Source organism: Camellia sinensis, chromosome 10 (assembly GCF_055761805.1).
Source record: "Camellia sinensis isolate YWXY chromosome 10, ASM5576180v1, whole genome shotgun sequence".
NCBI classification, from domain to species: domain Eukaryota; kingdom Viridiplantae; phylum Streptophyta; class Magnoliopsida; order Ericales; family Theaceae; genus Camellia; species Camellia sinensis.
In genome coordinates, this window is record NC_138970.1 from 35,560,670 (window position 1) to 35,586,727 (window position 26,058).

Sequence of the window (26,058 nt, forward strand, 5' to 3'; positions counted from 1 at the left end):
GCAAAGTTTTGTACCTTGACAAATTTGCAAAGCCAATTCTTCACACTGAGATTAACAATTATTCTTTATACCATCTCAACCAACAATTAATTTCTTTAGTTTTTCATCCCAATGTCCTAGTTTGGCAAACCTATCCTTTTTTCCTACTCTTTGACCATTAATTTAGCAACTAAATAATCTTGCACCAATTTTCTTAACATCCAGTCCAGCAACCTGTCACCCACTAATCAAGCCAATTTAGACCTATTTATCTGCAAATGCCATAAATTTCGCACACCCTCTAGATCCTTAATCTATGGTCTTTCCACAAGCAAACCCCCGCATAAACCTATTTATGGGTGATATTGTTGCGAGTCTCATAAAGCTATTGTATGGCACTAAGAAAATGCTTGACAACTAAATTAAGTGCTCGGGTTAGCAGTTTTTCAAATGAATGTTTTATTATGTGTGTTTTAATAATGCACAACCAATTACCAGTTGAATTTGAAATTCACCGTCAAAGATGCTTGACTTATCATTGAATGCTAAACATGGTTATTGAGTAGCAGTTTATATTTTAATCTCTATGGACAAACTCATCATTAAATTTTCAACATTAGTATTCAGCTACTTAAATCTTCAGGACCACTGATTCAACAATAAAACGAATATCTTCATTTACTACAGATTAGAATTATGTATTAGGTAAACAGGGTCATGAAGGAGTTCAACTACTAGCAATAACTTTTTCACAAAACAATCAAATTGATTTAAGGAGTGCTATTAGCATTAGATTTTATCATAGTTTTATTTCGCCGAATATAATGGTAAGATACAACTCTTCATTTTTTTCCTTACATGATTTTTTTTTCCAAACATGGAACTAATTACAAGTGTCCAACTAGGTGGCAACAAAACAGAGACAAAAATCCACTAACATCTAGCTCTTTTGTTAATTTGTCACCTTTAAACGAATAAATACCTTTCTCTTTTTCCCTTTTTTTTCTTTCAATTCCATTATAAATTGAAGGGATTATATTTTATAAACTACAAACATTGAAATCGCTGACCAATGATTTGCAGGTCCTTATTCATAAACTAATTTTATCTCTATGTCCTGATTGCTGATCATTGAAAGTAAAATTCATAAACTAAACATCATCTATATTCAAGGAAAGGCATTCAGTCCCCATTGTGAGGAGTTTTTTTACTTTCATTAAATCAGATGCCTTTGATAAGTTGGTCTTTCAGACAGGTGTAAACAGTATATTGACACTGTTTTAAATTCAGATGCATAATTTTGGTCTGAACTTTGATGCTTTACATTACATAGAGGAAGATGTCCATTGAATTCAAGTTGTTTATACTCCATACGACATAAATATGAGATTAAATACGGAATTTTTAATCAGATTGGAGCCTCTAAGGTTGCAGATTCCTTTTCTTGGAGAGAGAGGGTTTATGAGTTGCATAGAAGGGGAAGACAAAGAGATAGAAGGATCCATACCTTGAGGAAGAGGTCAGATGGAGGGAGTTGCAGACAACGATGAAGGAGCAGATTGATTTCGCGCTGAAGGAGCAGATCGATTTCGCGTTGAAGAAGTAGATCAATTTCGCGGGAGAAACGAGTTTGGAGAGCCTTCAATCACTCTCCAATTGAAGCCAGCGGAGAAGACACGAGGGAAAATAGGAAGCCATTTAGCCAGCCCATTGGAGGAGAATATTTGGATAATATTTGCTAAAATAACTAACAGGATCAATATGCCTCTTTCCTTGGAATTACGCTAATAAGCTATAAGAAGAAGTTGCACTAAACAGTCTGGCGAGACTCTCAAATCAAAATAAGGTATAATCACTCTCAAAAGCTGTAACAAGCAGTCCATGTAGTGGGTCAACAGAAGCTTGAAATTATGATAGCATCTAATAAAAGTTTTTATTTTTCATTTTGTTAAGTGATTGATTTTTATACATGTTTGGCATAACTTCTTACATTTAAAAATCCTTTGCAAAATATAAATTTGTAGAGAGAACTTCGTAAGAATTTTTATATTGAGACATATATTTAGTAAATGATTTGTTTGAAAGTTCTTATAAATCGGTCAAATTATCTCTTAACTTTATTGTATGACATTTTTTTGTGTGTAGTTAATCGATAAAAGATTGATTATAAATATGCTAATAATTATCAAACTAGATAATTATAACTAAATAACATATAAAGATAAAAGCGAAATAACAAACTCAAAAAAATAACCATAACAGTAAACAAACCATGATAGGAAGAAAAAATAATTCAATACAACCCCGTTATAACAATGCATTTGGACTTTTTTTTTTTTAATTAAAAAAATTAGTAAATTGTTTGAAAATTTGCGTAAAATGTTACTTTTTAAAAGTTAATTTTTTTTTATTGACATTTGACTTTCTTGGTTGACTTTAACCTTAAAGATATAAATGTACAGAAATAGCCAAGTGAATTAGTCTCCTTTAGTAACGAAAACAAAACATTATACAAGATCCAAGTTTTAAAACATATATGGATAAAATAAATAAAAAAAAATTAAACCCAGAAGATTTGGCCCCTTTTTTTGAAAATGGGTTGGGTAAGAACCGACAGTAGCAGCAACCAGCAAGGCCTACAACCCCAACACCCATCAACACATCACCCAAATTAGAGGTGTAAAATGGTTTCATTCGGTCAGTGTTGAGAATATTCGATTTTTATAATTGAGAAATTGATATAGATTGTACGGTTTAATTTTATCAATTTTGTTGGTTTGATGTAGAAGAAAAATTTATATAAAATTTTAAAGTTTTATAGTAAATTATAAATTTTATATTAAAAATAAATAAAAAAATATATAAAAATTACTCTATAAATATTTTTCTTTTTAATTTTTTTTACAAATATATTATATTAGTTATTTTTTATTATAATATAAAAATATTTAAATATAATATTTAGTCCATTTAATTTAAATTAATATAAAAAATTTTAAAATCAAAACAAATTGTATGGCATGACAGATCAAAAATTAAAATTTCGATCGATTTTGATGGATGGACTCGGTTTTATGGATTTTTCTTCCATCCCAAACCCAAACAACAAAAATATCCAAAACCCGAACCACCCAACCAGGTCTCAAGCTTCCTCATCTTCCATCCTCAAGTGCTTCTCAATCTCAAGCTCTCATCCATGGCGACAACAATCAACCTATCACCACCTATACACAATGCCTCCTCTTCTTCTCTCCGCTTACTCTCTTCTTATTCTCCCCAAAATACCCTCACCCTCTCACTCTATTCTCACCCCAAACCCTCCCAAACTTTTCCCACCATCTCTCTCAGCCCCAGAACCCTAACCAAACCTCGCTTTCTAAACACCGTCGTTTCGGCTCTCAAGAAGCTGTCCGAGGCCGATTCGGTCGGCGTTCCGCCGGAATCTGACGAAATTCAGGGCAAATTTCCGGCGGATTCCGGCGTGTACGCTGTTTACGATGAGAACGGTGTCCTACAGTTCGTCGGAATATCTCGGAACATTGCGGCAAGCGTTTTAACTCACCGGAAATCGGTGCCGGAGCTGTGTTGCTCCATCAAGGTAATCTTTTTTGCCCTATCCTCACTTTACTATTGCCCTTGATTTTCCCTTACTTGTAGTTTTACTCAAATTGATTGGAGTTTGAGTAAAAAGTTTGATTTGATGATAAATTCAAATGTGACTGAAATTGTCAAGTGTCAAAGTTTGAGTGGATGCTAAGAGTTGGAGTAAAGGTGAATTTGAAAATTTTGGATAGAAGCACCTATGTGTTTAAGTTTTAATTTGTTAGAAATTTCAGTAAATGAAATGGGTCTCCATTGATTTGAATTAAAATTTGAGTAAAACTCAATTTGGTATAGGTTTGGTGGAGGAGTGGAGGGGATTTTGGTGACGTTTTAATCAAATTTAAGTTTTGAGTCAAGATGGGTTGGAGATGCCCTAATATGATGTTTGAAACCACGTCGTGCAAAATGTTTGCATTGCTTGTTATCTTTAATTGAAACTTGAATCATTGCATTCTAATTACTGTAATGACTGACCTTATATAACAATAAAATGAATATTCAGAATTGGTAGGTTTTGTTTTGAATTTTTTCTGCCAATGATGTGTTTGGTGCAAATGGAAGTCCACTTAGCATTTGGGTTAACATGATTTATTATCCTTGTTTTTTGATGTTGGAAATTTGTACTTGAGTCTAGTGTGAGGGGAAGAGAGGAAAGGAGATCGAACCAAATCACATAAGCTGGAGCATTAAGGCAATGTTATATCCACTTAACATGTGGATAAAAGTTTTAATAAGAGGAAAATAAGTTGATTTCTCGCGGGGCTAAAAAAGTCTGAATCGCCAATGATGCCTAAAACATTAAAAAAAAAAAAGACAAAAGTTTACAAGAAAAACACTGTTAAAGCATTATTTTGACCCATGAAACAAATTTTTTTGTTACCTATCTAAGGTTGAATACATAAAACTGATGCTGCTTCTCTCTTCTTTTTTTTTTTTCCCTGGTGTGTGTTTGGTTACATTGAAGGGAAAGCTTGGATTGTAACTTGTAAGCAACTTGATTCTGCTCTTGGCTGGCCTAGATGAACCAGACTAGGGAATGCTGAAAGAAATTGTAAGATAGGTGGGAGTTTGTTTAATCAATATGTAGTATGCTTAGTGCTTTCTTAGTAGCCTATTATTGTTGGATGGTTAGAAATGGAATTGGAGGGCAATGACAAGAATGTTGGTGTAAGAATTATTAGCTGCTTGTATTCTGTGCAATTTTTCACCTTCTAGAGCCTCAATTAGCCCTATGCAAATGAGTTCCTTGTTGTTGAATGTGTCAGAGTTAAGAAGCACAAACACTTTTTAAAAAGTGGCATGTCATGTCAGACACCAACACAATGCGACACTTGTCAGACATTTCTCAATACCTGTCAAACACACATCCAAACATCTCCTAATATTTTTAAAAGCTTTCTAAACTCGGACATGTTTCACTCGGAAAAAACATGTATCTATCACTTGAAACACATGATAAATTTGAATAAAATAATTTGAAATCCAATGATAAAATAAAGATAATATAGGTTTATATCAGTTTTTCTCCTTTAGACTTCAAAAATTAATATATTTGAATAAAATATTTATATCTGTGATATATAATAATTGTTTTATCTTTATATATTTCATAATATATATAACTATATATTTTTGGTGTATCCCTCAAGTGTCATGTCCTACATTTTTTGATACCAAAACCACAAATCTGGCAGCCGCACCACTCTCAGTTCAGCTAGCATGATGGAAGCGGGTGAATTCTCAGAATGCAATTCTTGGATTTTCAAATGCATAGATTTGTCCACTTATCAGGGTGTAAAATGTTTTACTGTTGTGTACATGTTCATAACTAGAATATAAAGTTATCAACATTTCTTTTTCCCTTTCTAAATAGTTAAGATATCACTATAGCCATTCATCACTAAATTTGTGTGTAGGTTGGCGTAGTAGATGAGCCAGACAGAACAACTCTAACCCAAGCCTGGAAATCATGGATGGAAGAACACATAGCATCCACTGGAAAGGTTCCCCCGGGTAACGAATCAGGAAACACCACGTGGGTCCGGCAGCCACCAAAGAAGAAGCCTGATTTGCGGTTAACACCCGGCCGCCACGTCCAACTCACAGTCCCACTCGAAGAACTCATTGACCAGCTGGTGAAGGAAAACAAAGTAGTGGCCTTCATCAAGGGATCGAGAAGTGCCCCATTGTGCGGATTTTCGCAGAGGGTTATCGGCATGCTTGAAGGCGAAGGTGTGGATTATGAGAGTGTAGATGTGCTCGATGAAGAGTATAATTACGGATTGAGAGAGACATTGAAGAAGTACAGCAATTGGCCTACATTTCCGCAGGTTTTCATTAACGGTGAGTTGGTTGGAGGGTGTGATATCTTGTCATCGATGTATGAGAAGGGTGAGCTCACTGGCTTATTGAAGAAGTAGATGGCTTTGGAACCACATTGAATGAAGATTGGATAATGAGATTTTTATTTGATTCAGAGTATAAACTCAGTTATTTGAGTTGATGGGAGAAAGTCTGAATGAAATGTTGTTGTTTCTGTGCATCCCAGTTGGTATTTGTTGTTCGTTTTGTTTTGGCTCTGTTATTGTAATGTGAACTACTTTTTGATCTTTCCCAAGTAGTCCTGTCTTTTGATGGATTTGAACAGTACAGAATGGGATGATATGGAAGAACGTATAGTTCATAATCCATCATCTGCTTTTTATTTGGGTGTTCTGGACCAAATTTTCCCACCCATCCTTTGAACTAGTCCATGCTCTCTCTCTCTCTCTCTCTCTCTCTACTTTGTGATAACTATATTTCTCTGACTCTACTTTGTGATAACTATATTCTCTGAGATTATGTTTATTTCGTTGGATTAGATAACATGAGACTACGAATTTTAGAATTAGATTTTTTATCTTACGTTTGGAATGCCTCTGAATAAGGAGGGATTAGCATAATTTTTTCCTATCTATGTTTATTTAAAATCACTTGACATGAATTACGTAGTGCAATGATCATAGTTTGAGGGTGTTTTGGTGTTCTAGTATCTAATTTGGATCTTAATCTCTTCATTTTGTATACTAATTCTCTATGGAACTCAGAAGTCTCTCTTGGGATAGAGTTTGGGGGACTCAATCCAAACGCTAATATTTGCATCTAAACAAGAGATTTGAGATTGGTTAGGATGTATATAATTCAATGAGAAAGTTTGGGTACCCAGATAAAAAATCAAAAAAAAATTCAGGCTTTTATATTTAATCTTGTCATTGTGCGATCATGCTATAAATCAATATTGACCATTGATTACAGATTTTGGATAGTTTCTGAGTATGTTTGTCTGGGATGGTAGAACTACTGTGATTTATCTCATTACTTTATCCTCCAAACAATTACAACTGGAATAGCATACATGAAAATGCTATTTTTTATTTCTTTTTTTTTTATCCCAAATATAATTTGTATATCTAGCTTATTTGGGAGCAATGTTTTAAAAACTAGACCAATGAGTGAACTGAAAAAGGGTTCGAGTGGAGGGATTACCGGTTTAACTGTTAGGTTAAACTAAAATTAAACCGTGGCATCATAATTATTTTATAAATATATTAAAGATTATTTAATAATAATATAAGAATGAAGATATATTTGTTTAAATTTTTTAAAAATTTTAAGATAAATTTATAATTACATAAATATATTTATATTTGTAAAATATATTAATTATATGTTGTGTTTGAAAGAAAATGTAATAAAGATAAATATTTACCAAAATGAGTAATGATAAAAAAACACTAAAGTTTGAGCTCTAATGCCAACTCTAATGATGTAGCAATACGTTAAAGAAAAATATGCAACATCATAAGTCAAAATATCAAATCATAAAGTGAGCCTCACTTCTAAAGTTCTTCATTTAGAGGTCTCAAACATTTTTGTTATTAAAATGTAAACAAAAGTTGAATGTGCCATGTCATGCTAGTTATTTGTCATACTACTCTCATGTGATTTTGTGTTCAACTCTCCCAAATAGCATATTTATTGAAGTTTGTGTTCAACTCTCCCAAATAACATTCTTATTTAAGTGGAAACTTTAGAACACCAAAAAATGATTATAAAGTATTGTCTATTTCCTTTTTTAAATTAAAAGAAAGTTGTTACTATTCAGAAATAGTAAAAAAAGAAGGATAAATTACACTTTGCTCCCTTGTTTAGTCACTTTTCTACTTTACCCCTTTTTTTTTTTTTTCACTTTATCCCTTCATATTTCAAATTTTTTTTAATTTATTCATAAAATTAAATTTTGTTCAAAATTAAATAAAAAAACCACAATAACTGTCACATAATATAAAAAATATATTATTATATTGATATTTGAGTTTGTGTCCGAAATTGAATTATATATAATAAAATATTTTTATACTACGTAATTGTCATGAGTCATTTCATATTTAGTTTTAATAAAAGTTAATTTTAAGAGTAAATTGAGAAAAACTTGAAATACAAAAGGTTCCCGTGAAAAAAATCAACTTTAAGAACCAAAGTAGGAAATGTGCTAAAGTGGCAAAGTATAATTTATCCAAAGAAAGATAATAATAATTTTATAAGTTTTTCCATGAAATTGTTAGAATTTTTTTTTTTTTTTAAAAAGGGAAAGTTTTGTCAATTTCCTTTTTTAAATTAAAAGAAAGTTGTCACTTTTTAAAAATAGTAAAAAAGTGTGATAGTTTTCACCTAATAATAGACATGTTTGATGTAATTTATTATACTTTAAAGATTAATAATAAAAAAAAAAAGTCAATTATTCATTATATATATAAAAAAAATACCTATAACTGAATCTGCCATTCGGTGGGTCCACGATTCAACTACTGTGATCTCGACGGCTCAAAGTGGCGGTAGTATGATAGAGCGACATGTAGACTATTACATCCGAAAATATCTTTTGCTTCTTTTGATGGAATATCCGAAAATATCTTTGAGAAAAGGTCAAATTAAAACGTGATCATTATCTAATGATGATTATGATTATTTCAAATCAGTGGGGGGTCATTAACGGTATTTTAAAAGTTGGAAAGTTAGGCTTTGAAGCAACAGGGTTGATAAGTACGGCCATTTCTCATTTTCTTTATTGATCAATCAATCATCGATTCGTCGATTGATCATTCTAGGTCTTTTTTTCTTTTTTTTTTTAATGTTTCGATTTTGATTTGTCCATCGAGATTCGTGAGGAAATGGAGATTCACCAATATTCAGGCAACTTCAAGCTATGGAGCGAAATGGAGTTGCATGAATTCAAAGACAAGTTCGTGTTCAAAGCAGTTGAATCGCCTGATCAATGCTTCTCCATCGGCCGAACCAATGGCAACATCGAGCCGCTGAACAGTTAGTGTTTTTCATTTTTCGAAATGTTGAATTTGCTTTTTATTTTTTTATTTTATTTGTTTGGTTGATGAGAAAAAGCAGGAAAAGAAAAGAAAATGATAGGATTTGAATCTTTTGTATTTTCTATCTTCGAATTATGAGCATTGATAGAATATAAAGGTTTCTTTCTATACTTCTATGTGCAAACGTCAGTTTATAGAGAAGGTTAGTGAAATGTACTTGAATGTAATTAAAATCATTGAAATAAATATTGTTTAACATCTTAGTTTGTTAAATAAATTCATTAAAGAGCATCATACAAGATATATATCTACATATATATATATTTTTGTAACTCAATTGCTGATTATGTCGTATCAGTTCTCCTGTTAAACCACTTGCCCAAGAATTGTCTCGTTCGGCACATATAAGAACTAATCGGATGTTTAAATATCAATGACTGTTAAATTTAGTGGCCCGAATGTAATGTCTTATTAGTTGTCTCAGGTGATACTTCTGCGAATCGTTCAAAAGTTTCTACAATATATGGGGTGGCTGGAACTATTAGGTTACTTGCAGGTACTTGCTGAACGCATTACTTTTTAAGTACCCAATATGAGTGTGTGGTTGTTGCACAGAACGTTTGTTGGTGTGTGCGTAGGCAGGTGGATAGGTGAATCAGCTGGAAATGGAGAAGTATACAATCATTTGGTTTTTATGCATTTACAAATCGATAATTTTAACTTGGCAGGAAGCACTTTTCATGATTGTTGTCTATATGGTTTTGTCAAGTAAAAATGAGAAACTTGTCGTTCAAAAGTTTTAACTAACCTAGTGGTTTCCATCTGTTGATTTGTCAAAAGGTTCCAATACTTACTATCGATCTTGTTCAAATAGCTCTATTGTTTATATTCATTTGTGTTTGGATTGGTTATTCCTTAGACCATTGCATCACATACAAATTATTCATCCTTAGTTTGACATGAACTTAATGAGTAATGATAACAATCCTTCACAATTCCTCAATTTGATAGCTAAGATCACCAGAATCTAGGAATTTAATCATGGGAATCAAGTGAATCCAACTAGTGTTGGCTGATCTAAGAAAATGACTGAAAATTACTTGATATCTCACAGTGCTAGGACAGATATCAGATTATGATTTGTTTCAAACCTTGTGGACACAAGGACATCATTGGTTTTGTAATTCCTCCTCTGTACACTGTCCCAAATGTTGACATTTGAAGAGCATCAATTCAAACAGAGGCTTTGATATTTTGAGGGACTTTGATCTTCTGAATTGGATTAACTGGAGGTGTTGGTTGAAGCTTTCTACCCATCAAAGATTATGAAAGAGGATACAAGCAGGCTCCAATGTTCAAATCGTAAAATTAATAGAATTGAGAAGAGATGTGAACTCAATAGCTCTACCACTTCATTTAGGTTATGCTGCATAACGAAAATCCAAGAGCTGGTTCCTTGTGCATGTTGACAAAAATTGGCTACGGGAGGATTAGGTGCAAGAGTGATAAATTCTTTTACCAAAGCTACACCTCAAGATTGGTTTTATAGGTAGTGTTGTTGAATTTAGGCATTGAGGTACTTCTGAAATTTCCTGGATATTAGCTTAATTGGACTATAAGATAAACTGCAGGCCGAAAAAATGAACAGTAAGAAATCATGTTTATATCTTGTGTTGTTTAGTTTCAAATGTGTTCTTTAATTTTGGCATAGGGACATATGTACTGGTGATAACTTCTCGGAAAGAAGTTGGAAGTCATCTTGGTTTCCCTGTTTTTCGTGTGATGTCTATGAAGTTCTTGTCCTGCAATGAGGCTTCACTTTCAAACTATCAAGTATGATTTTCTCTCTTTTGGTCTCTGGAATTATAATCTTATGCCCAAAATGTAATGAATTTTTGTGTGTGTGTGTGTGCAGAAAAGCGATGAGGCTTACTTCAGAACCCTATTAAAAATAGTGGAATCAACTCCAGGGTTGTATTATTCATATGAAACAGATATAACGTTGAAGTATGTTACTTTAACATTTAGTCTGCTCTTTTAAATAAATGTTCCTTAATGTGATTGTGGTTTGTACTATACTCCAGTTATTATCTTTAGTTTCAGCTTGTATATCTCTCATTTAATGTCTGAATAACATTTACCAGCTTGCAGAGGAGATTGAAGTTGGCTGAAGGGTGGATGAGTAAAGCAATTTGGAAGCAGGTTTGTCTGCTTATTGGGATTCTTCAACAATATTTCACTTAAAATTAGATGAACTTAAATGTAATGAATTTAATAAATATTGTCAATGTGGCTTCCAAATTGCATGTCTTACACTTCCACATAAAGAAAAAAGAAGTCCCCCTGGGCCAAGTTATGCATATAGGTTGACTAAGTTGCCTGATTACTTTTTAAGACAAACGGACAGTATGATGAAGCTATTATCTTGTTCAAGAAAATTCAAGCTCATCACAGTTAAGTTTCTCTTTATTCTTCAATATTTGGCACATTACCCCAAAGTTCTTAGATCTCTCAGTAAGAGGGTATTGAATATTGTCGACGTGTGCACTGTGATGTTAGATATTCCCATAAAATCTGTGTGTGCAATGTTATGCTAGATATCCCTGTAAAACCTCATCAGGATAAATTTTATGTTTTCCTGCATGACTAGACTTCTCCACTTCATAATAACTAGGGGATTAAATGGGAAAAAGGGAAGAAAATAACCTGATGGTGTTATGAACTCTATACTCGAACTATACTGGTGGTGCGCTTCCCCTTTCATAGTGTCCACTTGCCCTCTTTGATTGTTCTCTGGACATGGGAACAAGTAGATGTGCTTTTGGACATGCCATCACCAATATATAGGTTTTACTACCCAAATAGCTCTGCAACCCCTTGGCACGAAGAAGATTGAATTGTTAACCATGTGCTGGAAGAAATTTAACCTTCTTCCTATTTTCAGTGCTGACAGGTGACTGCTTGTTTTCTAAGGTTGGAACTATAATTGGACAAATTTTCTGAATAATTTGGGGTTCTAAATTTCTATTTGTATTTCAGGCTGATCCCCGATTTGTTTGGAACAGAAATATTCTGGAGGAGCTTATTGAGAATAAGGTTAGGCATTTCTTCTGTTTAACTGGAGAGCATCATTGGTTAGTACTTGGAAGTACCTTTATTTCTTAGGAACAAATATTGCATTAATTTTGCAATAAAATAAAAATAAAAAAGAATGGTACTTCTAAGATATGAATCAAACATTGCCTATTAGAACATCTGAAATTTGATTATTAAAGCATTCCATGTCTAATATGTTCTCTCTTTCTTTTACAGCTTGATGGGTTTATCATCCCTCTGTTACAAGGAAATATCCTGAAGCTTGTCAAGTTTTCATTGCTTACTTCTCTCTGTGTGTGTGTGTGTGTGAGAATGCATGTGCACATATGTCAAAGGGTAATTAAAGATACAAGAATAGCTTCAAATTCTGATCCAAAAAAAAAGGTGTTTTCACTTAACCAAGGGTTAAGCTTTCAGGCTGGACAGCTCAAGCTGAAGAATTCACCTGCCACAGTTACATTAATTTCTAGGAGGTGTACGCGGCGCCTAGGTAGTGAAATATGGAAACTGTTTGTTTTTGTTCCTATTGATATGGCTATGGTCTAAAAATTTTTTAGCAACTGATTATGGTATTGAACTTAGGGACTCGGATGTGGAGAAGAGGTGCTAACCTTGAAGGAGAGACTGCAAATTTTATTGAAACCGAGCAATTGCTGGAGTTTGAAGGCTTTAGGTCGTCATTTTTACAGGTATTACTTCTATAGGACATGTGTTTAGATAATGATTGTTTGTACCAATTAATAACTTTCAACTCAATATTTGGAGTGTATTAGTTCACTGGCATTTCTCTCCTCTGAATCATTGCTGCAGTAAATTTCTGGTAACTAAATATTAAAGAACTACCATTGAATGAAGGTAGACCTTTGTGCCTCTTTGATTTTGTGCTCCTTAATGGTGAATGTGTTTTCAGATGAGTCCTATTCCTCAATTTGCAAAGAAAGCTCAAGATGTTTTCATGTATCTGCCTAGTTTATTTTCTTTGAATGGATATATAGACATCATTGTTCTACCTAAATGTATATACTCCCTACACCACACAAAGAGTGCCCTCTTTTCTCTGTTTGGATGTCCCATAATGATTGTCCCTATATAAAATCTTTAAGACATGGATTTTTTCCATTTCACCACAGTATTTATAGTCATCATAGAAATTTATGCATTTGTAAGGTTTGAATGCATCTTTAATTAGGCCAAGCAACTCAGGGCATTGTTGCAGAACTAATCTTAAAAGCTCAAGTGTGTCTGCATTTGCATCTTCCAGAAGGATGAACTTTTAAACAGATGACTATCATGGTGGCACAGAGGGAGTATTCGTATATGTGCAAGAAAATGCATCCCTGACGCAATAAATATTGACAGCAAGAATGTGAATGTACTTTGACTTTCTCCATCTATTAGGCTCTCTAACTTCATTTCTGTAGGCTTTAGGCTAGAGAGAATCATGCTATGTACTTCCAAAAGCTTTATTGTGTCCAGTTCTGACCAGGGTACTCTTCATGAGACAATCTGTTTTTTGAAACATAAATATCTTTTCAATTATAATTTATAGCATACAATTATGATGGGCGAGTTTCATGGCTGGCAGCTGGCACCCGTTGTGATCAGTTTCTGCAGGACTAGCACAGTTTCTTGCTTCCTTTCACTTGGTGAGAAATGAAACTGGGAATGTGTTGGTTACCTTCTTGATGGGAATCCTTCATGATAAAGAAGTCTATTCAGCTGATACAGACATATGTACTATGTTCCACTTGGATAGAAGACACTAGGTTCCACTTGGCAGGAGAAACCAACCTCACTTAGTTTTCTTATTGTGTCCAGATGGAATCATCCCAAATTATAGTTGAGATACTTGAGAAATGAAAACTTAGTGTTCAGTTAAATTAATATACTGTTTGAGGTAATGCATGTCAGCTAAGACTTCTGGTTGTTCACAAGTTCTAGTAATCATATCAGAATCAATGCTATTCACTTATGCTTGTTCAGTAAGAAGCTTCTTCTGGAGTGCCAATCAGGGCAAAGGGGAGAAAAAAAATGATAAAGCTCAAGCATATTCAATTTATCTGGAGTCTTATACCAATGTGTAACAGCTAGGTCTTTATTTGCTTTTCAGATTCGAGGTTCCATTCCACTTCTTTGGGAGCAAATTGTTGACTTGAGCTATAAACCACAACTGAATATTATTGATCATGAGCAACAGGTATGTATTCTCTCATAGATGTAGCTCATTGTATCTGAGTTGTGTAATGATGAGCATCTAACTGTATTTTTCTGCCTTTAGTCAAAGGTTGTGGAGCGCCATTTTCGTGATATTTTACAAAAATATGGAGAGACTGTAGCAGTTGACCTAACTGATCAAGTAAGTGGATTTTCTCTCTTTCTTCTAGACTGTAGAGCACTAACACTAGAACATTAACCTAGGGTATTGTTTCAATAAATTGAGGTAACGAGAAGAATGTGATTCATTTTTTAAAAATCTATTTGTATATACAAGAGCACTTCATGGTGGTTTAAATATTTGCGAAAATTTTTGTTATGGTAGCAAAATTTTTAACATACTTTGTATCAGTTTCAATGTCGTTGTCCAACTGGGTTAACGATTATACTCAACTGGCCCACTTTTTGGAATTCCAAACTAGAATTTATGCACATTAGTTTACTTCTATTTTTATGCAAGCTTAATATTGTTTTATATTATCCCATTTTGCAAATATTTTTATCTTTATCTTACTATTGTAGCATGGTGGTGAGGGAAAACTGAGTATGGCATTTGCTGCTGAATTGGAAAAGCTTCCAAATGTGAGGTGATATTCTTTTCATGTTTATATGTAATTTAGAATGAATGATGATTTCAATGCATGTTTTCCACACATCCTAGAAGAAAAACAGAGGAAAAGAAACAAAGCCCTAAACAGCTTGTTGTGTTCACTATTTACTTGCAAGTTGTGAATGTTTTCCTAGATCACTATGCTTAAAATCTTTAATTTTGAACAGAGAATGTTCATATTGGCAGGTGTTGCTTAGGCACTCACTGAAAATTGAATGCCGTAATCTGCACAAATAATTTATCTGGATGTAATGTTATTAAAATGTCGACAAGTTATATTTTACATACAATGAGATGTATCATGGGCACAAGAGATATGTCTTTCTACTTAATTTCTGATTTTGGGACTAGATTTTACATATGATGTGTTTCTGATGACATTGGAATGTATTTTATGTTGAGACATCAACACATTAAAAGGCACAACCTGATGTGAGTAACTATTATCTGTTCTTTTGGGCTTTTTTGTAAGCTGCATTTAAACTACATTAGGAAATATAATTTATGCTTTTTGTTGATTCAGATACATTTCATTCAATTTCCATCAGTATTGTGGCAACTCAAACCTTGATAATATACACATTCTCTATGACCAAGTCTCTGAGGATTTTGAAAAGCAAGGGTAATTAACAGAACCAGAGTATGGCTTTCTTATTTTATAGATTTCTTTGAATAAAATGGTCACAATCCAGGTATGCGGATTTTTCATAATTCTGTTTTTAATCATTACTATTTCAGCTGAGCAGATACTTCCTTGTGGATGGAGAAGGAAAGATCTTGGCAGAACAGAAAGGAATTATTAGATCTAATTGCATTGACTGCCTTGACCGAACAAATGTTACACAGGTTTGAGGACATGCACTACTTTTCTGGTCGTTTTCCAAACGAGGGCTGCTACATATATCACCTAAAAATTTCACCAAAATTTTCACTTGCTATGTGGCTTCTCATATGGCATGATGAACCCATTTTTTAAATATGATGGATCCCACCTATACACATGGCATTTATTGCGTCACACAGAGGTGGTGAATTAAATGCTGTGATTAATATAATTTTTCGTAATGGCATGCAAAATTAAATAAACACTTCAAGCATTATAGATATTGGGATCAAGTGTCTGTTGCAAAAATACCAAGTCTGCATTTCTTTGCCTAAATTGTTTTGACTGTCGAATATAGTTGAACTTATCGAGTTGAGGTTTATTCTGCTAATAATTATATGTGGTTCATGTCTTGTTTTGATACAGAGTTACCTAGCTCAAAAATCTTTGAATTCACAGCTGCAGAGGCTTGGTGTACTTTCTTCCACTGAGTTCATTTCCATGTTCAATGAAGAATTTGAAATTTTCAAAACTTGTATGGTTAATTATTCTCCCATCTTTGAAGAGTAGGAAAGTCTCCTTGCTATCATTTTTATGCGTTCTTCTGAACTTTGTCTTTCTGATAGTGTGGGTGGATCAAGGTGATGAGATAAGCCTTGAATATTCTGGGACCCATGCACTGAAACGGGATCTTGTTAGGTAAATCTCTCAACTGAGATTTTACTTGATCTAAACTCATATTTATCCCTTTTTGTAACGTATGGTTATCTGCAACATTGCAGATATGGGAAACAAACTATGGCAGGGATAATTAAAGACGGGATCAGTGCAATTTCAAGATATTATTTAAATAACTTTCATGATGGTCTTCGTCAGGCAAGTTTCCAATAACTATTTTTTCTATTAAATAACTCTCAATTACTATGACAGACAGCCAATGCATTTCAATGTGTGCTTATTATATGAATTTCATATATTTTCAGGATGCAATGGATCTTATAAGTGGCCGATATAATGTCCACAGAAACAGTCCTTTCCAGCTAAATGGTTTTGAATCGTTCTCGGTAAGCAATATTATAAGAATCTTATGTTTGATTTGATACGTATGTAATCTCAACCATCTACTTTGAAAAGAAGCAAACAATCACATTGATATCATTTACAGTCATTTAGAACAAAGAAAACATTTCTACTAAACCAAACCAAACCAAACCAAACCAAGTCTTAAGTCCCATCAAATGGGGCCGGCTACATGAATCCTTCTTCTCCACACGGCCCTATCAAAGGCCATTTTATTAGTTAAATTAAGTAGATTCATATCTCTATTTATAACGCTAGCCAACGTTAATCTAGGCCTACCTCGTCCCCTAACACTTCCATCTACCGTTATAATACGCTAGCCAACGTTAATCTAGGCCTACCTCGTCCCCTAACACTTCCATCTACCGTTATAATATTGCATCTTTTCACTACTGCCTCTGTTGGTCTTCGTTGAATATGACCAAACCATCTCAATCGATTCTCTTTCAACTTATCTTCTATCGGTGCTACTCCTACCCATTCTCGAATACACTCATGCCTAATTCTGTCTTGTCTAGTCTTACCACACATCCACCTTAGCATCCTCGTCTCAACTACACTCATCTTATCTACATGTTGTTTCTTGGTTGCCCAACACTCTACCCTATACAACATAGCTGGTCTAATAGCCGTTCTATAAAACTTACCGTTTAGTCTAATGAGTATTCATTTATCGCACAATACCCCGGACGCACTTCTCCACTTATACCATCCTGCCTTAATCCTATGAACCACATCTGCATCAATCTCTCCCGCTGTTGTGATAATCGACCCTAAATAACGAAAATGTTCACTCTTAGGCAGTTCTTGGTTCTCAATCTTCACTTCTCCTCTGCTTTCATTGTTACTGTTACTAAATTTACACTCCATGTACTCTGTCTTAGTTCTGCTTATCCGGAATCCTTTAGATTCAAAAGCTTTTCTCCAAATTTTCAACTTTGTGTTAACTCCTTCTCTAGTCTCATTCACTAGCACAATATCATCTGCAAAAAGCATACACCATGACACATTATCCTGAATATTTCTCGTCAACTCGTCCATAACTAAAGCAAAAAGATAAGGACTTAAGGTAGATCTTTGGTGTAACCTTACAGTGATAGAAAATTCATTTGTCTCTCCAGCTAGCGATCTAATAGTGGTCACCACCCCTTTATACATGTCCCTAATCACGTCAATGTAACCTTTTGTCACCCCTCTCTTCTCTAACACCCACCATATTATATCTCGGGGTACTCTGTCATATACTTTCTCAAGGTCGATAAACACCATATGAATGTCTCTTTTCTTTTCTTTATACTTTCTATTACTCTCCTCAAAAGATAGATCGCTTCCATTGTTCACCTACCAGGCATAAACACAAATTGATTCTCTGACACCTCTGTTATATCTCGCAATCGGTGTTCCATCACCCTCTCCCACACTTTCATTATATGACACATTAACTTGATTCCTCTATAGCTGTTGCAATTCTGGACATCACCTTTATTCTTATAGATTGGCACTAAAATACTTTTCCTCCACTCATCTGGCATGTTCCTAATCAACAAAATTTTGCTAAACAACCTAGTCAACCAAGCAACTCCCTTTTACCCAAACACTTCCAACCTTCAATAAGGATATCATCGGGTCCTAAAGACTTATTTGATTTCATCTTCTTAAGTGCAATCTCCACTTCAAAGTCCCTAATCCTGCGATAGAACCTATAGTCTTGGTTTATCATATTACTGGCTATTTCTTCCTCTATTATCATTCCTCCATGTTCCTCATTTAATAATTTCTCAAAATAATTCTTCCATCTTTCCTTAATCTCTTCATCCTTTACCAATACCTTAGAATCCTCACTCTTGATGCACTTTGCTTGATTAAAATCTCTTGTTTTCCTCTCTCGTATCTTAGAAAGTTTGTATACCCTCTTCTCTCCCTCCCTCCCTCCTTACTATTTAGTCTAGTATATAGGTCATCATAAGCTTTCAACTTAGTCTCTCCCACTACTTTCTTGACCTCTTTATTAGCCAATCTATAGCTCTTAGGCTCCGTTTGTTTTCAGAGGTAGAATGGAGGGGATTGATAGTGAGAGAATTCATAGTGAGGGGATTGTTAGTGAGGGGATTCATAGTGATGGAACTAAGTAAAATTGTGTTTGTTTTGATGATAGTTGTTAGTGTAAGGATTGTTAAATTATTTTTATATAAAATAATAAAACAAATAAAAAAATAAAAAAATATTAAACATTAATGTTTTAAAAAAAATGCCCAACATGTAAAAAATTTTAAAAAAATAAAAATAAAATAAAAAAATTTCATAAAAAATAAAACAAATAAAATAATGATTTTTACTTAACAAAAAATTAAACATTAATGTTCAAAAAAAATGGCCGACATGTAAAAAATAAATAAAAATAAAAATTTTCTAATCCGCCGGATTATTTTTCTAATACCAAGTCCTGGAAGCCCATCCGAATCCTCTTGGAGAGGCCTATCCTAATCCGGAGCTCACTATTAATCCCCTCCCCATCTCTCAAAACAAACATAATATTAGTGGGTCCCACCTCACTACCAATTTCAATCCCCCCTCTAACTCTCCAAACAAACGGGGCCTTAAGGTTTTCCTCAGTTCTATCCTTTTGCCACTTTTTAAAGCACTCTTTTTTTGCCTTAATTACTGCTTGAACCTCTTCCCTCCACCACCAAGTTTCCCTAGAGCTGGGTCCCGTTCCTTTCGACTCTCCAAACACTTCCCTTGAGATTCTCCTCATACAATTGGCCATCGAGTTCCATATAGTGTTAGCATCACCTTCTAAGTCCCAAGTACCTTCCTTATCCATTCGATTCTTAAATATTTCTAGTTTATCCCCTTTTAGGTCCTACCATCTCGTTCTACGACGCCCGCTATCCTTCCTAGCTTGATATTGCCCTCTAAAACATAAATCTAGTGCCAAAATCTTACTACCTGGCCTTATTGAACAATTACGCTACTTACAAAGGTGACATGAGTGTCAGCATCCTAGTTAGGATAGCATCATCAGATGAAGGTCTTAGATTCATAAGATAATTATCATAATATTGATGAGATGAATTTTTATTGGCTCAAGTATGTTGATGGAATTATTGTCAGAAATCACAATTCATGATAACCAACTCAGTTCAGGAGGAGACCTTAATGAGTTCAATTGAATTGATGACGATTTGGGTTTATTAAAAATGAGAAGAAAAAATTGAAGATAAAATAAAATAACTTGGGTAGAATTCTGATGCTCTTTGAAGAGATTTAGGTCCTGGAAAAGATGGGTCTCAAATCTGTAGCACCCAAAAACAAGGTCCTTCTATTCACGTTCACACTTGGTTCTTCCTTAAATTTACAGAAGTTAGTAAATATGATTAGTCTGTATTAAAATAGTAGATAATTCATTGGACAATTAGTCGTTTTTTTCTACCATTCCTCAGTACATTGAAATGGATCAACTGTAAAAATTGCAGTATCTCCCTGTAGCATCAGCTCTGTTAATTGGAGGATTGACAGCAACATCAGTCACACTCAACCAAGGTATGCCACTCTTTTCTATCGTTCTTAATGTTAAATACAATTGGAAGCTATGAAGCTTGGACACCTTGTAGAACGTGTCATGTTCATGTCCGACTTTGTGTTGAAGCGTCCAAATGGTTAAATATGACCAAACCATGCGAACCATTCTAGATTATAGCTGTAAAATAAGGGAGGAGCAGTAGTATACCTAACAAAACTATAACATTGTATTTTGTTGAAGCTTAATCTTCCCCATCATGTGACTCTTTGTATAAATTTTGAATAAGTCAACTGAGTATTTATAAAAGAAATTTTCATTTGGCCCCAGAAATTCTATATAATTTTACTGTAGTCCCTCTACCCCCTCCTTTGTACATGCCACATAAATTGCCGGTTGATTCTTGGTGTTCAATCTTTCTTTCTATTTGATTTTCTATGTTAATTTTTTTATTTTTTATTTTTCCTTTTGTAGCTGGACAAAATGCACAACATTTTATGTCTTCTATAATCTGCGCTGGTGTAACCGCCGGTATGATGGCACTGGTCAAAGCTAATGGAAGGCAGTTCTGCTCAAGGCCTCGCTTGTGTGGCCTCTTGTAAATGTATGGTATTCCAAATAAGAAATGCTATTTGATCATTTGCCCAAAACTGTTTATAATACATGTTATGTTGAATACCTTAACATTTAAATTGTAATCAATTCAACCAGTGAACCTATCTCATGGGTTGATTAGATTTCATAAGTTTGGCCTTTGTTGCATTTGGCTGATTAGGGCAATGCTGGATGAGATTCAAATAATGTCGAACTGGTGACTCGTGTTTGTTTGTTTGTTTTTTTTTTTTTCCCCCCCTTAACGGAAGGCAAATGTTTAGTTACATCTTGCCGAACAAAACCCTAACTTCTCTCTAAACTAATTTTTTATTCAATAAACTAATTTTTTAAACTAATTCCTAAATAAACTCACATATATTAGGGAATTGATTTGGAAGGAAACAATTAACGGTCGTTGCGTAAAGTTTATATTTTTTTGAATTGTGATTTTTCATTTTAAAATTATAATAAAAGATTTTTATTACATTATTCAAAAGCTTATAATAATTTTTTCTAAATGTAAAATATTAATGAATTGTTATAATTGTTTCACAATTCTTAGATCAAGTCATTTTTTTATATAAAAAATTAAAAATAAACAGCAAAAAGAAAATGGTTGTGATCCTAAATTGATGCCATATGATATCAATCAACATATATTAGGGGTGCAACTCGGGCGGGTTCGGTCGGGTTGGGGGTCTGCCCAAGCCCGACCCGAATTGTATTTGGCACTGTCCAAGCCCGACCATGAACCCGAGCATTGTTGCCCAAGCTCGGCCCAAGCTTTGTATTTTGAACTCGGGTTGCCCGAATTGCCCGAGTCCAGAAACCTGTAGGTAGATCTAAGGGTAGACATAAAAGATGCTAATCTAAAGGTAAAAAACTAACCAAAAAAAAATAAAAAATAAAAATTAAGACTAACTCTTTTACTTAATAGAAGACTAATCAAAAAATAAATAAATAAATAAAAATTAAGACTAACTCTTTTACTTAATTTATATATATTACATAATTTATTAAATTATATATATATTATATATTATATATTATATAATATATTAAATTGAATTCGGTTTCGGGTTGCTCGGGTTGGCCATTGGTTCTGTCCAAGCTCGGCCCGAATTGCAATTCGGGCATCAAAAATCTACCCAAGTCCGTCCAGATTACAAGATATAGTTGCTCAAGCCCTAAAAAAACTCGGGCTGGGCTCGGATTGCTCGGGTTGAGCCCGCCCGAGTTGCACCCCTAACATATATGGAGCAGGGACACGCATATTGAGAAAGTATTGCGGAGTAAACTGCCGCAAGGAAACAACGAGAACAGGGTCTCGTTTGGTAATTTAATATTTTAATTTAAAAATTTAAAAATTATTAAAAAATTTAAAAAATTAACCATTTATACTAAAAATTTAAAAATTTTATTTTCTCTTTACTTTTTACATATCTTTTTATAAAAAATTAAAAAATCATTTTAAATATATTAATTTTTTTATCTCATATTTTAACTAAAAAATTACTAAAATAATCTGCTATAAACAAGCCATAACTGTAGTATGTACCATCAAGAGGTAATCTAATGAGGATGGGAATTCATCCTATCATAAATTAGTGTGCTGGTATCACAAAATTTTATAATATTAATTATGCATTTATTATATATTTTTGTTACAAATTAATGTAATAAAATATTTAAAATTTTAGAGTTGATATTATAAAACTTTGTGGCTTAGTAAAGATATTTTTATTATATTAATTTGTGATTATATTACATATTTTGTGATTAATATTATAAAATTTTATAATAAAGTAATGTTAATTTGTGATAGGATGTATATGGTTTTGTTTTTCAATTTTTTTTAAATTTTTTTATTTAAAAAAAAATTAAACTAACTTAGTAAAATCAATAATGTTATGATTATGATTACTATATTGTCTTTATCACATTTTATCAATTAAGTTAAGGAAAATGTGGTTCACACAAAATCCTTAGCCCGAGTCCCTCCGAATTACGTGCCAATGAGTTTGCCACTTTACTACTTAAATTTGTTTGTCTTTCATTTGTTTTCTTTCATATTTTTTTTTTATTTTTGTTTATGATTTAAGATTTTTTATATGAATGCATAAAATTTACAAGTGACACACAAATTTAAAGGCCAAGCCATAAAGTTTATTCCCGATTTCTCACAATACACACTGCCTAAGAAAGGCCTTGATTATTCACCCCAAAAACAAAAAGAAAGGCCTTGATAACCATTAGACCATTTTTTCTTTTTTATCAACTTTGTTTTGTTGATTTTTTTTTTTCTTTTTGATAAGAACTTTGTTTAGTTGAATTTGCACTATATGTTTCTTAGGGGGCACATAACATTATTTAAAGTGTAATTTTGTTTTTTGCACGGTTGGACATTATCAATTTGGTTACCAATCACTGAAATTATATATATTTTTTAATTTGAGCCGAAGTTCAAATGAGACGAACCTCTTCAATTAGAACAAGAAAGATTGATAATTTGGATAAGAATAATAATGATGCTATAAAAAAAAACAATTTTCTCCCGACATTATTTTGTGAATAATTTTTTCATGTATTACATAAAAGATTTGACAGGAAAAAATTAATCTCAATATTATTTTCTCCGTACCTTTAGACACGGACATACATTAATAAATATATAAATAATAGTATAAATACATTATTTATATATTAAATAATATTAAAAAAAATTATCAAGCCGAACTCGAGTTTTATTAATATTAACGAGTCTAGCTAAACTCAACTCCAGTTCTTTATCGAACCGAGTTTAAACTCAATAAATGAGCTCGATAAATAAACGAGCCGAGTTCGAGTTTAACAAGACTCGGCTCGGCTTGGCTCGGTTCGTTTGCAGTCCTATTGCCGTTTGAGAGATAAAGAGATTGTGTCGGCCATGTTTTTGAATTGGGTTTTGTAGCGCGTGAAACACACTGACTTTTGGGGCAACTGGGGCAAGCAGTCCTCCAAACCCATCCACCTCATTTCGGGCCATTCGGGGGAGTATTATTTGGTGTACCTAGCAGAATTGTTATGTTAATACAACAATGATTCATCCCCCCTTTTCCCCCACCCCCTTTGACCCCCTCTCTCTCTCATTGGTTACATTTTCTATTTCTTTTTCTTTTTTTTCCTGCTCCTCCAATCACCACCCGCCACGTGGCAAAGGGGGGTGAGGGGGTGACCCCCAAAAGGGGGTCCCAAGCATTATTCATGTTAATAAGACTTGCAGTACGGCTGCGACTTGTAATTAGAGTGTAATTTGAGTGGGGTTAACCTAAGTAACTTGAGTTGATCATTTGGAATGTTTTTAAGATTTAGATAAGATATTTTTAAGTTCGGTATAGATTTAAGTAAAAATTTAGAAGTTTGAATTAAATTTAGACAAATTTAGACAAAGACATCAAACAATCGAAACAACTCGAAACTTAAATTATATATTTAAATATGTAAAGACTCACTCAAAATCTCTCTTTACATTATATAAATTATTTGTTTTGATATTATTAATGATATTTAAAATATATATATATATATAGTCTAATTTTAACAAATTAATAATTTAGCAGCGCATGCACACAAAAAAAAAATGAAATTTATGTGCAATTCGAACAAGTTGGATAATTCGGGTTTAACTTGGGTCAAGCTTGAACAAACAATCTCTAGTTACAATTCGGGTTTGGGCAGGCCTGGACAAGTTTCAACACAACTTGAGCTGGACTTGAACAACCTCTCAACCCGTCCGAACTCACCCAAGTTGCACCATTACTTGTAATGGGAGTTGATGTCGGATTTTTTTTGATAATCTGAACTGTTCATATAATAAAATTTATTGAGTATATCATCCATATAAAAATTTAAATTAATCAGGATGAACCTAACGTCACAACAGTCTATTATGTCTTGGAGCATAGCTGGAACCCAACTCCATGGGACTACATGTTGTTAGAAAAATAGTACCAAACTATCTGGAAAATATAATTTAAAATTATGTAAATGGTTTTTGGGCAAAATCAAAATTGAAATAAATTGACAAAATTACGTAACAAAACTTACAGTACATAAAAAGATAAAGCCGATCGAGTCGAGTGTGTGACACTCTTTCCTTAAGACAGATTCATCTTCCCAATGGACGTCTATCTCTCAGGATACAATGATCAATATCTCACACTAGCAGCACTATTATTGCAAGCCTAGCGAACTTCGCTGTGCATGTACTCTCTTTATAGAAAAATTAGACTTAGAAAATATGAAGAATAAATGCAAAGTGAAGAAGGAAATTGCAATTCTCTATCTCAATTTGAAGTGAGGGGGATAGAATATATAGATTCCTCCATAACTCTTTAAAAAGGTTGTGACCCTTCAAAAGGACACACCATTTCATTTCAAGAGACACAACCATTAAAGTAAATTGTAATTCAAAATTTTCAACAATCCCTGACATGAATGAAATTTACAGAAAGGACATGCAACAACATGTAGACAAAGAGAGAGTACATTAAGGAAATACCCTACATCGGGATAGGTAGCTTTTGGCTTTGAATCTTCACTAGTGAAAGCCTATCGGACTTGCTAGCTAATCAGTGGACGTGATGCCTTGAACTGTTCAGCCGTTTGTGTAAGTCAAGACAATAGAATTCACACAGAATATCTCCAGACACAGTTTAGTTCTCACGGTTGTACCCGTTTTGGCCTTGGGCATCTCCTAGTATTTCATGAGTGTTTTAGAGAATTATGCCTTATCAATTCTCATAGAAGCAGCCCTTCACACTCATATAGGTGATTCTTATTTCGAGTCTCTTAAATACTCCTCTTGAAAGATACCCCTCTAGGGTTTTCAAGATATAAGTGATCATTAAAAGCATAGCTTACCCTAAGTCCCCTACATACAACAAATGTTGCAGATATCACTCTTATCATAGGAATGGATAGGAGATAGACTCCTTTAGTGATTTCTGGCGAGCCACACATAACTTAGTTTTCCCTTTGGACTTAGTTCTTGGGATCTCTAGTCATTTAAGTAGGGTTATCATTATGATGACTCTGATGTAATAGGCTTTAATCACATTCCCCTCGATGAACTTTTCCTCATTTGCTCTCTGGTCAAACCTTTTGTTTAGCAACCACTATTTTTCATTTGACCTTC

The 26,058-nt window shown here is 33.5% G+C and overlaps 2 protein-coding genes across 6 annotated transcripts; both read left to right on the forward strand.

The window, feature by feature from the left end:
- The first annotated feature begins 3,011 nt into the window (after positions 1 to 3,011).
- CXIP2 (CAX-interacting protein 2) lies at positions 3,012 to 6,330 on the forward strand. The gene is made up of 2 exons (XM_028265440.2): positions 3,012 to 3,577; positions 5,499 to 6,330. Exons 1-2 carry the CDS (start codon positions 3,176 to 3,178, stop codon positions 6,000 to 6,002), a joined length of 906 nt encoding a protein of 301 aa, XP_028121241.2. The 5' UTR covers positions 3,012 to 3,175; the 3' UTR covers positions 6,003 to 6,330.
- Positions 6,331 to 7,834: 1,504 nt separating this feature from the next.
- On the forward strand, positions 7,835 to 21,089 carry LOC114318521 (phosphoinositide phosphatase SAC8). 5 transcript variants are annotated; one of them, XM_082891242.1, is made up of 20 exons: positions 7,835 to 8,943; positions 9,430 to 9,501; positions 10,657 to 10,778; positions 10,861 to 10,952; positions 11,090 to 11,147; positions 11,985 to 12,041; positions 12,258 to 12,377; positions 12,459 to 12,531; positions 12,624 to 12,730; positions 14,152 to 14,238; positions 14,320 to 14,397; positions 14,778 to 14,842; positions 15,389 to 15,487; positions 15,612 to 15,711; positions 16,115 to 16,223; positions 16,315 to 16,387; positions 16,471 to 16,564; positions 16,672 to 16,752; positions 20,245 to 20,311; positions 20,763 to 21,089. In XM_082891242.1, exons 1-20 carry the CDS (start codon positions 8,793 to 8,795, stop codon positions 20,888 to 20,890), a joined length of 1,833 nt encoding a protein of 610 aa, XP_082747368.1. In that variant the 5' UTR covers positions 7,835 to 8,792; the 3' UTR covers positions 20,891 to 21,089. The 5 variants fall into 5 exon arrangements, with proteins under 5 accessions (XP_082747368.1, XP_082747370.1, XP_082747367.1 ...); XM_082891244.1 differs by having other exon boundaries at positions 16,148 to 16,223; XM_082891241.1 differs by having other exon boundaries at positions 8,601 to 8,943; positions 9,421 to 9,501.
- Positions 21,090 to 26,058: the final 4,969 nt, after the last annotated feature.